General features: G+C 40.3%; 1 protein-coding gene across 14 annotated transcripts in view; it reads left to right on the forward strand.

The window, feature by feature from the left end:
- The window catches only part of ERC1 (ELKS/RAB6-interacting/CAST family member 1), a 172,634-nt gene that overhangs the window by 140,388 nt on the left and 18,923 nt on the right, over nucleotides 1-13,323 (forward strand). For 10 of the 14 annotated variants that reach the window (XM_035127943.3, XM_035127945.3, XM_088652360.1 and 7 more), the window contains one exon: nucleotides 7,621-7,722. In XM_035127943.3, the coding sequence (XP_034983834.3) occupies nucleotides 7,621-7,722 (102 nt within the window). Of the gene's footprint in view, nucleotides 1-7,620; nucleotides 7,723-9,942; nucleotides 10,010-13,323 lie in introns of all 14 variants that reach the window. The other 4 variants (XR_015945907.1, XM_088652368.1, XM_088652369.1 and 1 more) reach the window with 1 other exon arrangement.

Consider the following 13,323-nt stretch of genomic DNA (forward strand, 5'->3'; position numbering starts at 1 on the left):
TCAGCTCCCTTTTAACCATCTGTTCCATCTTTCTCCTCCATTATTTCCAGATGTTTAAACTACTACAAAATTCTAATATAACTTTTGTTTCCTCTTCCACTCTCTATAATCAAACCTGACGTCCTTCCCATTATAGGTCTTCTGCCTTTTATGATACTGTGGGGATTTTATAAACTTTTGGCTTTCCTGATCCTTCTCAGGACCCCCAGTTACTAGTAAATCAGCCAAGACTTCTGGCCTTTTTCTGTTAGCTCCTTCATCCCTACCTCTTCTTTTGCTTCTGTGTATGATTTGTGATACTCCTTCAGCTGGCTTGCTGGCCTTAGAATGACACTATCATCAAGGACATAAGACATGGACATAAGACATAAGGCTGAGTAAATGATTTAAGTTTATCTTGTTCAGGAGAGGCTTTCTACCACACACACATACCAGATACAGTGGGCAGTTCTAATCAGAGAATGCTTCAACACTATTTTTTATATAAAAGCCAGTTCCAAGGATTCCATCACACCTGAGTGTCACACTAAGAAATTTAATCAGTCATATCTGTAAGACAGAGTAAAATAAGGGAAATCTGGGACACAATTTGGACTGGGAGATAAAAATTGTAGCTTGCCTCAGGTACTAGCATTAAGGGTCCTTCTATATGGTGATTTTCCTCTTGCTCTACCTATGGTAAAGATGGGGATTAGGAGGGGGGCAATGTTTCTTAGGTATAATAGCTTTTCCCTTGTTTCCATCTCAGACTCAAACTAAGATATGTCTTCAATAAAGAGGTGGGTAAGGGTGAAGGGAATGCCTGAGAACAAGTGACTTTCAAAAGACCACATATCCTCTCCACAAAATGTTATGGACAATTAACTAGTAAAGAATAAATAAGAGATTGGCACTAAATGAAAATCATTTACCAGTTCAAATGTTTACAATACATTTACTAGTCATCTACTGTTCAAATTGTATAGTAACCCTTTTATTCTATACAAGTGACAGAGAAGGTGGCCGGGAATTATCTGCGCCTCTTTGTATGACTATATATATGGTCACCATGTAAATGGACACTCAGCCAATGAACAAGATATGTTAATATTATAGTTGAGGAGTGGAGAACCTGTTGGACCCCAATTCCCATCAACCCCAGCCAGCACAGCCAGTGGTCCAAGATGATGGGAATTGTAGTTGAACAACATCTGGAGGGCCACAGGTTCCCTGTCCCTGGTGTAATTTAACTAAGCTATTTTGTTTGTAGCCTTCCCTCAGTAATTGTATGAAAAGAGGAATTTTCTGCCAGTTTGTGTCTTATGTGTGTGTGTTGTTCAGCCTTGTGTTAAGCAGCAAGAACTAGCAATATTAAGAAAATCCCTTTAAACTTTAAGGACATGTGTAAGCATATGTACTTCCGAGTTGTAAAACCACTGTTGAAGGGTACTTGTGTTGTGCAACTGTGTCTCCTCAGATCCACCTTAGGGAAACCTGTTCCAGCAGAAGCTGGCTGTGCATGGTGTATATTTGTAAAAGTTGTGGTGTAAAAAGCTCGTGTGTGTGTGTGTGTGTGTGTGTGTGTGTGGTTTACGTACCAAGGAAATGTGAAACACAATAAAATTGCAAGCAGTGCTTTTTTGAAAAAAGTGGACAGCCCACCTGAAATATTTGGGAGACTGGTGTGAATGATATCATGATTCTGAATCACTGATGAATACATGAATCAAAAGCACAGTGAAGAGCTGTGGTCACTCTGTACACAAGACCATCACTAGTTGTCTTTCTAAGGTAGATCTATAAGCACCCAATTTAATACGGCTGCCACCGCCTTGCTTGCTATTCCAGAAATTAGGTTTACTGTGTTACTCCAGAAAATTTTGTGAAGGCACTTGGCAACGCTAAGGGAAGAACTGAGGGAGGACTGTTCTCCTCCTCCTCCTCCTCCTCCTCCTCCTCCTCCTCCTCCTCCTCCTCCTCCTCCTCCTCCTTCCAACTTTGATTATTACTCTGCCAAAAGTAATAGCAGGCTCAAATAGTTTTGTTTCTTTAAATAATGTTGCTATCAGCAGTGTTTATATGATGCAGACACAGGCGCATTCATGTGTGCACCCAGAACTGTTCCTAGGCTCTTGCAGACAGCCTGTGTTAAGCTGACACTGAGCAGTCCCCATCACTTTAGAATCCAGGAATTTACATCTCTTGGTAAGCATTTTCCCCCTTCCTAGGAACAGTTCCTAGAATTGGGATGGCGGGATGGGAGGGGGATGATAGTATTTTCAGCCTACACATAACCCTTTGAAGGTGCAAGCAGATTTCTGGGTCATATGGTAACACACACAAACAAAAGCTCTGGTGTATCTGTGAGTGTTGATCACCTTAGATTTGTTGCCATTTCAGGCAGTTCAATAGCTACTGAAAGAATTCCTAACTGCTTAAAAGAAGGTTGTTTAGCTGCAATTATTGTCAAAACAATGAGATGGCAGTGTGTGTGTGTGCCCTCTTACTGGAATCTGAATATGAAAGGAGAGCCAGGGACCATCTTTTTTGGTGCAATAGAAGTGATGATATAAAATTGTAATTGTTTGAAACCACTTCATTGAGCTTTTATGATAAATTTCTTTTCACATTGCCTTTGAGAAACTATTACTTTGTCCAATGTTGTTAATGACATTGCCATTAGAGAAATTAGACTGCCCTTGAAGCTTCAACTATTGGAGGTTTAAACTGCACTTTTCAAGTTTGCAAAACTGGAATGAAACCCTTCATAACTTCCATGAACTGGAATGTTGGTTAATGTGATTCTATTCTACAAATGGATGGTAAATCTTGACCTAAACCAAACTTGTGGTGCACTGAACCAAATGGACATGTAATTTGCCTGTGAGGTATTTAATAAACCCACCTGTTTTTGTAGTCACAAGAAGCAAAACTTAAGGGCTCTTCCAGGCTTCCTTTTGTGCCATGTTTCTATACATCTCCAGGTTTTAAAGTTCTGTGCCTGAGGGGTTTTTGTTTGCTTATTTGTTTTTGTTCCAGTGCGTTCCCTGGGAAAACGCATTTTACCGCTGAATCTGAGCAAACAGCAGTTGGGGTTTCTGAGGATTGCCATTCCCTCCAATTCAGTGGTAAAACATGGGTTTTCCCAGAGAAAGTGCTGGGACAGAAAGAAAGAAAGAAAGAAAGAAAGAAAGAGAAAACCGCTTGGACACAGAGCTTTAAAGTCCAGACCTGTGCCTTGGGACAGTCCAGTCCACACATAGCTCATCAGCTGCATGGATAATGAACTGTGTTTGAAGTGGCTTGTTCCAAACTATGCAGAGGAAGGAGCAGCAGCATTCCGGCACTCTTCCATCAGGCCTGGAGGCAGTTCCAGCTGATAGTTTCTGTTCCACTAGTTAACATCTGTTGTTGATGAGGCAAAACCAGGGTTAGGGAAAATGGTATATAGCTTGGAAACAGCTTTGGTGGACAGGCACAGCAAAAAGGATCACGGGGTGAGGGGTGCAGCACCTGATTTAGGGCGGTGCAGGCGGTCCCGTCCCCATTCCCCCGGGCACCGAGCCAAGGGAGTGCAAAATACTACTACTAATATATTTTTAATACCCTGTATTTATATGGGTACCTACTGAGAAGATCCATTTAAAAAGCACCTGTACCAAAATGAATTATTGTGCAACTAAGAAATATTTGGAGGGGGGCACCAAACTTTTGTTCTTGCTTAGGGCACCTGGGTGGGTGAAAACTAAAAGCATTGTACATAAATGGTATTGTACATAATTTGGAAGCACAATGTTCCTAGTATGTATATGAAGCTAATTATATTTCTTAAGCTGCCTCATGGAGGATTTGCCTTGTAAGGCAGTCTATAAGTACTTCAAATAAATAAATAGAAATAAATAAATAAACTATCCAGTGGAGGTGTAATTGAACTGAGATTTATATATTTTAATTATGAATTCCCCAGCTCCCTTCAGTACAGTACCTTAGCACAGAGGATATTCCTTAGGTGACTATTAAGCAATTACTATACATTTTTGTTCTCTTCTTACATTATTGCTTTACCTCATATTAGATGTAAATTTAGATACACGGCAGTGTAGCTGCAGCAATGACCCATATTTTTGTATATGCTGCCTATCACTGAAGTATGTTTGACAGCTGAACTGTATCTTATAACTTCTACCTGAGAGTTGAGCTTGTACTTTTCAGTACAGTTGGCAGAATAACTCATGTTTTAGATCCAAATTGCCTATTTTCATTAAAGTAATTTACTTAGTGCTAGAAAATCCAGATGAGGAAATTGAAATTATAGACAACTTTACTGACACATCATTAATCTTAGTTCTGTTTAGATCTTATTGCCATGTGTCTTTTAGAGAACCTTACCTCAGCAGTTTATTTTTTTAAAAAAAGACAAGAAAGCATCCTAGCAATTTTACAAGGTTTAAAATGTGGTATTGTGTGCATACGAAAGAAAAACCAACAAAGACATATCCTGCTATAAAACATACACAGTGGTGGCAGCTGCCCGCTGCTGCTGGGGTGAAGGACAGGGAAAGGTATCTAACAGCAGGTGGAGCTAGGGTCACAGTAGGCACAACACAGGTGGCACATAGGCAGGCTTGATGCATACGGGGAAGAAGTCAACAAGGGGTGAAAGGGATAGAAATAGTGAGTGTAGGGATTGAGAGGGAGAATAAACAGGTTAAGAAGGGTTGGGGGGAAGCAAGCAATGTTAGAGGCTGAGAGGAAGCAGAAAGGGAGCCATGCAGAGAGACTTTCTGTGCTGCCCTGCAAAAAAAGAAGAAGCATTTTTTTCCACAGTGTAGAAACCAAATCATCTTATCATGGTTCTCTGCCCCTGCTCCTTCTGCTGCTTCCCATCCAGTCTCTAAAGTGGCGTGTTGGCTAAGCTCCTGTCTCTCGGAACAGAACGGGACGAGCAATGTGAGACGGTGGAATTATCCTGAATGAATTCTGAGTATTCCAGGGTCATCAGTCAGAGTAAACTTGAGGAAGGTGTTTTAAAGTGTGTGCTGTAGATTAGTGCTGGGTGTTGGACTCTGGGATTAGACAGTTTGTGCACATTGTGGCAAATAATACTGTCCTGATTGACTGGGTGTTTCCAATTTCAAGGAAATAATGTAATTTGGAGAATGGGTGAGTTTTGTCACCCTTTCTGAATTTTTTTTTCCAAAGAAAAATTGCTTGGAAAAATGCATTGGGTGGTGTCTCTCCTCCTGGAGATCTAGGGGGTTGCTGTCTGAGATGGCACAGTATAGTTTTTAAAAATAAGTAACATCTGGTTTCCCAAAACAATCACGAGTTTTAGGTATCATTGTAACTTTTATTTTCCATTGTAACATTATTATTGACCAGTTAGCATAAATTAATAAAACAGCAAATATTCCAGTCAAAGTTATATATTGCTTCTTTCCTTTGTTTATAAATATATTTGTGTATCAGCCTTTGGATTCTAGGTTTGGAGACTGAAATTAACTTGATGTTTGTGTCATGTCACAAGTTGGGACTTCCAGTAAAATAGTTCTCATGTTTCCTTACAGTGTTCTGGAGCCCTGTTGAACAGTTTTCTAAACAATGATGGCCGGAATTATTTCCCACATCGCCATTCCAGTTACATATTTTGCAATAGCGTGAAATATCACATTCCTATATTTAATGTAAAGCCACTTGGGCTTTTTCCCAGCTGCATCTGTTTTAAAAGTATTGCTCATGGCTAACCCCTTTGGAGATATGTGGTGTGTGATTTTGGACATTATACCACCACATCTAAGAGTTTAAGGCAAAAGGTAGGGCAGGTGTTTTTTCCAGCTCTGTAAACAAGGACTGAAGTCTGAGAATGTTTATCACAGTGCTGTTTTTATTTCACAATGGTTAAGTGGCTGGTGATGCAACAAGCTGTAATTCAAGATCAAAAGAACACATCACTTCTGATGATTAGTATGTTAGACTCCAGGAGCCCTCACAATAGACACATACAGTGGTACCTCAGTTTTCAAACAGCTTAGTTCTCAAACTACTTGGAACCCAAACACTTCAAACCCGGAAATGAGTATTCCGGTTTTCAAACTTTTTTCGGAAGCCGAACATGCTCCGATTTGAGTGCACAGTTCTGTTTTGAGTGAGCAGCTTGGCCCCAGCACTGACTGCCACTGCTTCCTTCCCTTCCCTTCCCTCTGCTGGGATTTGTACGGCTCCTCGGAATGTGACTCCAGAGTAGGGAGACTAGGAAGTTGGCGACTCTCCCCCAGTGCGCAGAGAGGCGGTGTTTGGGGGGGGAGCATGAGGGGGGACTATGCTGGGCAGGTTGACCTTCCCGCCCTCCTCCCATCCCAAGCCCAACCCCAAGCAAGGTCCAGGTGAGGCAGTGCGGGCACCACATTCCGGGGGGCGGGGTATTGGGCACTTGCACTGCCTGCAGGCTGCAGCCCGCCCGGCTCAGCGTCCAGTAGCTAGGAGCACAGCTGAGAGCAGCTGCTTCCTCCTCCTCTCCATGCTCCGGTGCTGCTGCTGCATCCCGGTGCCGCCATGCCAGGGACGTGCAGGCAGCGCCGCCCCAACCGGCTCACGGCTACCGCTTTGTCATGCTGCCCAAAGTGGAGACAGAAGCCCTGGGACTTGCCCGGGTGAATGGGGAGCATGGGCAGATGCTGGAAAACATGCTGCCCCCTCCCGCATCCCGTTCACCACCTCCTTCCCCACCCCCACCTCCATGCGCGCTCCTGAGTTCAACAGCACTCCCTAACAACTGGCATTTAGATGTGGCATCTTTACTCCCTGGTATCAGATCTTAGTCCTAGGATTTGGTGGTTCTTCCTCTTCATCCCGCCCCCACGTTCAGCCACTGTCCCTCCACCCATCAAACAAACACTTCCTGTCAGAAAACCCTGGACTTTATTCCTCCCACTTGGGGGGTTCTGGCCTGTTAGGCCCGTGAGCAGCCTCTTGTCCTTATTAGCTGCCCTTTCCATTTTGCTTCCTCTTTGCTAAGTCATTCACCCTTCAGGGCTTCTTCTGGCCTTACATACATTTCAAAAGTCTTTTACACCTTGGTGACTTGGCACAAGGCCTACAAAAAGGGATCCATCTCCATATGCTCATATTCTGTTTTGCTTATTTTACCTTTGAGCATCTCTTGTGTCGAACCGGAAAGAGCCTTAAAAGTTTTGAAGTTTGTGGGAATTGCCTTGTTAGAATACTAGGCCTTGGGTTGTATTTGTGTTCCTGATTCAATATTACTGTCATCTTAATTTGTTTTCCTGATCACACATTTATTACAAGTTCTCTGTACCAATAAGTCTAAGCCTACCTAATCCCACCAAGCAGGTTTCATCAATAAAGTGATAGGAAAGGTAATTTTATATAATACTAACATATTCTTATAGTTTAATTTTTGATCAGTGATTTGCTTTTAGCATATATGTCAAATGGCTTGTCCATACAAAAATGGTTTTTCCCTTAAATCATTTGAAATTGGAATTAGATTTTAATTCATATGATTATCTGTATATAATAGTAGATTTATACTCCAGTTCTCTTGTTATATTTAATACATTGTGTAAATCTCTTTTATAAATAAAACCCTGAAAACTCAGTATTCTTATGTCTCTTTTGTAGACTCAAAATCGCATGAAATTGATGGCAGATAACTATGAGGATGATCATCTCAAATCGTCATCTCATTCCAACCAAACTAACCATAAACCCTCCCCAGATCAGGTAAGACCCTGCTCTTTTTCTTTTTACAGTTATCTTTTACTGGTGTGTACTGATTTGTACAGGTGAAACTAGGTAAATTAGAATATCGTTGAAAAGTGCATTTATTTCAGTAATGCAACTTATTATTTTTATTTTTACAAATGCTTTCTTTTGGAAATTCCATAGTAATAAAACAAATTGTTACAATAATACAAAAATAAACATTGCTATTACATCTATTAATTACATTCCATTTATAATTGACCCACCTAACGACAAATAATTATAATTACAACAAATAAAGGCTTGATGTATCTTGCTTTGCATGTCATGCATCTATCTCATATATTGGTTTCACCTTTTAAGTTGTGTTACTGAAATAAATGCACTTTTCGACGATATTCTAGTTTCACCTATATATCTAGGACTAGAAGCAGCTCCTCCAAAAGGGAATTAAAAGAATTAGCTTGTTCTGATTTATGACATGGATTTCCTTGCTCTGTTATAAAATTGGAATTCCTGTTAGCAAATCATTAGATTTCATTGTTGCAGAAAGTCTAGCAGAGGTTTGTTGGCATATCATTCTTAGCGTAACTCAAGTGAACAGTTATTTCAGATTGCTTCTTTCTATGGAGACCTGTGTGCTCAAATCTGTGGCCTTATTGCTTGTTTGTAAGGGTGGCTGCATCCATGCGAGGAAATCCCAGCCTGTGCGCTAAATGATCATAGGCTGTTCCTGTACATGCTCAATGAAGCGTGTCCTAAAAGAGAATCAATTTACTGTTTCCTATGCACAATTTAACTTCAGATGTTGCTGGCTGAACTGAGACGTGCTTGGAAACTAACAAGATGCTTAGCAAAAAACCATATTCAATGCAAGAGGACCTCCTAACTATAAAGCTCTCGCCAGTACTGGAGCATTCACTAACTTAGTTAAAAATAATAATAAACCTTATCTGGTTACCATCTAGCTTGATAAAGTGAATACCTCACAGACCTGCACCCTCTTGTAATTCTAAAACCACCATAGAGGTATCCCATTTATATAAAAGTATTACTATGTTGTACAATGATTATGGGGAGAAATGAAAAATGTACAGTACGTGCATTGAAAAATGCTTGAAATTGCCCATTGATGCAAAAATTATACTTCAGCAGCTTCCACAGGTGACATTAAAGGGGGGGGAAGCTTAGGGAGGCTTGGTACAGTATGTTGTGTGTGCTTTCCTTTGAAGGACACAAAGAAAAATAACGAAGGAAGGGTCACTTATAATTTTTCTCTCCCCACCACTTTCTATCATGCTAAGCTTTAAAATTAGAATCCAAGAGTTCATCTAGTCCAACCCCCTGCAATGCAGGAATCACAACTAAAGCATCCCTGACAGGTGGCCATCCAACCTCTGTTTAAAAACCTCCAGGGAAGGACAGTCCACCACCATCCGAGGGAGTCCATTCCACTATTGAACAGCTCTTACTGTCAGAAAGTTCTTCCTAACGTTTAGTCAGAATCGCCTTTCTTATAACTTGAATCCATTGGTTCAGGTCCTAGCCTCTGCAGCAGAGGAAAACAAGCTTGCTCCATCTTCCATGTGACAGCCCTTAAGATGTTTAAGAAGGTATTTATTTCAAAGTACAGCCACCGAAGGAATCATTGTATCCTGATTTATTTATTTATTTGCCATGGGGGCATTTCTAAAACCTGCAGTTGGGAACTGAAAGTCCTGCCTGAAAGCCATTTGGGGCTATCAGTAGTTAGAAACTTTTAAGCTACTATTTGAAGATGTCAGACATAACATTTCTCATGATGGAGCAGCATTGATGTTGCACATTGAAACAATGCTCTGCAGTTCTGAATTTCCTGGGGAATAAAAGGATATTTGCTTTGCACACTGAAAGGAGGCAAAGGGGCTCTTCCTTCATGTGAAATATGATTGCAGCAGAAGGTAGTGATCATATGAGATGAAGGCAAAAACTGTCAGATGTAGAGAAGTTCAGCCACAATTACCAATCAGATGTGCCTTCAGCATATTTTAATGTTCAGAAACTAACTAAATCACCTAATAATACTTATAGTGATTCAGGTTATTTGAAGATAGCAGAGTAGAAGATACAAGGAATTAGTGGCTATTTTTTCTCCCACTAGAACGTTTTTCTTTTGTGTGGTTTAAATACTAATTGAGTCTTTATTTCATTCCCATGCTGCTCTGGGGCTTTTCCCCCTTGTCTTCTCTCAACCAATAGGATGAGGAGGAGGGTATTTGGGCATAGCCAATCAGATGCTCTTAGTTCAGCCATTTTGTTCAGAACGGTGAGAATCAGCTTTCTTTACCAGTAGAAAAGTTTCCCATGGTCACTCTTGCATCTTGCTTCTGTGTGATTCATGAGGTTTGGGTGTCTTTCCTTTCCCTTTCTAATGTGGCCTCTGCATGTAAATGTTTTCCTACTTATTTGTATTTTTTATTTTTTTAATCTGTTAACTTGTTACTGTTTTGTGTTGTTGTGAGAATACACTCCCAGAGCATGTGGTTGGATTTATATGCAAGCAGCAGCATGATTCATGTTGTAAGAGGGAATGTCACCATTATAATTTAGCAGTACAGTTTAACCATGGTAGCTGATATTTGCAATTAGAAAAAACTTTTGCTATAAAGCTGAACGATCCAGAGATTCTCTTTTTAAAAGTAACAAATCACTCAAATCACTTTTCTGCAGGATTTGAGCATGATGAACCATGCTGCTGATATTGCTGCAAGATTGTTGGGTTTCCCCAGTTACCTACAATGTTTGATAAAGCAAATGAGGATTTGGAGAAGATTAATAGTAACTTAATGGAAGAAATAGCTTTCCAACTTTTCTGCATTCTGCCTGATTTATTGTCTTGTTAAATATATTGTTGCATTGATCAGATCCTTCGTTCTAAGTCAATTATGTAGGAAACCCACAGCAATTGTGATAGGGCCAAAGTTTTAATTTTACAACCTGGGAGTTGAATTGGCCCTCCCTTTATTTTTATTTTTTAGGGGGGCGATTTAATTCATGCTCGTTAGTGATCTCACGCCCCTTTGGAGTCTATGTGTTTGTGTATGGTGTTAAAACTATTCAACATGATGGTGAAGAGTAAGTATCATGCTGAAGAATGCCAGGGAGCTGGGTGAGCTGAGAGGTAAGTTAATGAGGGGGAAGAGGAATTAGCTTAGAAGGCAGGAACCGTTCAGTCTAATTTACATGGTAAAATGAAAATACTGTGGTAGGTGTAGATTAAAGGAACTTCCATTTAAACACTGCATGTACAAAGAGGATAAAACTGAGGAAACATATGTACTTCTCTGTCAACAAAGTGTTCGCTCCTGTTACTTTGGAAGACAAGAACTGACACAACAGATAAAAGGGTAATGGCATCACTGGGGCTTTCATGGTTGTTTGCAACTTATTTGCTGTGGTATAAATCTTACATTTGAAATCATAATAAGAGAGGCAAAGGGTAGGACATGAGGATGCAAGAAAAAGGAAGAGAATATGAATACAGTATTGGAATGGACAAGAGAGAAGATGGAACATCGGATCCGTTATTGAAGTGTGAAAGTTGAAATCTGTAGCTCTTTCGTATACTGATACAAAGTGTGTTGTGCCTTTGCTATGTGTATTGTTTGTACAAAGAGTTTTGTCTATGGGCCCTGGTATTTGGTCAGCTTTCCAGTGCCTTGCTGTAGTCAGTATATAGACAGTGCCTTGCTGTAGTCAGTATATAGACAGTCACTAGGACAGAGCAGGCCAGATGCTCTAGAGTGGAAAGGACCTGCTCCGTCAGCCTGGGACACCCAAAGTGAGCTTCCTTACCGGTGGCTGCAAGTAGTTAATAAACCATGGTGCTGTATCTTCAGTCCAGAGATAAATGTGTACACCAAAGGAGTCAAGTCAAACCTTACCATAATAGTCCCGGATGTACTTCCTATTTCAGCTGATGTTGAACGGCTGAGCCTGTACTAGTAAGAAACCCCTTAGCTCTTAGGTCCTGCAGAGGCCCATCTGGGAGTTGCTGTCATCTCTCCTGTCATCTCTCTTTGTGGTTACCAATCTTTTTTGCTCCTAACTGCTTTTATACTCCATGTGGGTAACTCATGTCCCAAGTGTTCCCTGCCTAGGGCCTTGCCCTCCTCCCTCTTATGTCTAGTTATATTCCTACTTAGGGCCTTCATTCTTCCAACTTTTTTCCCATCAACCACACAGAAGCCTCTTGCTCCCTTCAACAAGTCCCCTCAACCACTTAGGCTTGGTACCACCATTCAAAAAATTCAGAATTGACCTTTTATGTAATAATGCTCATTTAGTTATAGTCAACTAAAATTTCCTGGCACTTTGAAATCTGAATGAACATGAAAAGCCCTTAACACAATGTGTTAAGTAAAAAGGGTTTTGATTTTTTAAATTGAATTATGTCTTTAAATTGAATTATGTCTTGTCCCTCAAGGACAAGAACAAATAGTGTCATTGTCCCCCCTGCAAAATAAAATATAACTAGCAGTATGTTTAGAGGTTTGGAGTCTTAATCCCGACACACTAATCTTGACTAATCTTAGGATGCAAACTCAGGAAATTTAACAAAGGATTTTTTACTTGTATTTGGTCCATACCGATACAGTTGGAAAATGCAGCTCTCACCTTTACTATCTTACTCATCATAATGGTCGTCTTGTGGAAGAATAGGCACTGAAAGCGACCGTGATCTCTGTGTGAAGAAAAAACTGAATAAGAATTGTCTCTATGATAGTGATATGATTGTCTCTATCAGATTACTAAAAGCAACATCATGAAAACTTACCTCAAGACATGCCATGCTCAAGGCTTCAGCCTTCTGACATCAAAATGAAGATCTTGCTAAAGACTTTGAAATTAACTCCATTTCACTCCCTAAATTCACTAGGAAGAAGTGGTGGTGGTTGTATACCTTCACATACCTTAGTATGTCCATTCTCACTCTGTGGTTTTGTTTCAAAAAATGTTAAAACTATCGCTAACACAGAAAAAGGGCTTTAACACAGTATATGACACATCTTAGAAGAACTGAGTCCCAGACTTTGTGGTTCATAACACATTGAAAAATATGAAGCCACCTCATTACTGTCATCAAGAGATTCCTCTCCTGCACTCATATCCAAAAATGACTTTGTTTAAAACCATTTTAGTTTACTGCCAGTTTCCAAAACATTTTGACAGTGGAGAAAAAGCTGACACATAAAAAACATTTGATGTTCCCATGATCTGCCCTTCAGTCTGTATAGGGCAGTTCTGTTTTGCTTCACTTAGGCAGGTGCCAAACCGCTTTTGAGATCAGGCAACTCTCAGAGAAGCGGAGCAAAAGGCAGGGGGCATGGTAATATTAGTCTTGTTCTAGTTTAAATTTCAGTCATCTTGGAAATTCTTTAAAATTATGGTGTCTGAATTCAGCCAAGTGCACATTCAGTTTTCCATCTTCATCAAAGCATCTCAGTCTTAAAACATTGTTCCACTGTTCTGAATTTGGTTGTGAAGATCAGAAACATTTTGTGTAGACTGCCAGTTATGGCAGTTCTGTGATGTGGACATATATCTATAGAAGAGTACATTAATTCACATTCTTTTTAA

The sequence above is a fragment of the Zootoca vivipara genome, chromosome 9 (genome assembly GCF_965207765.1).
Source record: "Zootoca vivipara chromosome 9, rZooViv2.hap1.1, whole genome shotgun sequence".
Lineage (NCBI taxonomy): Eukaryota > Metazoa > Chordata > Lepidosauria > Squamata > Lacertidae > Zootoca > Zootoca vivipara.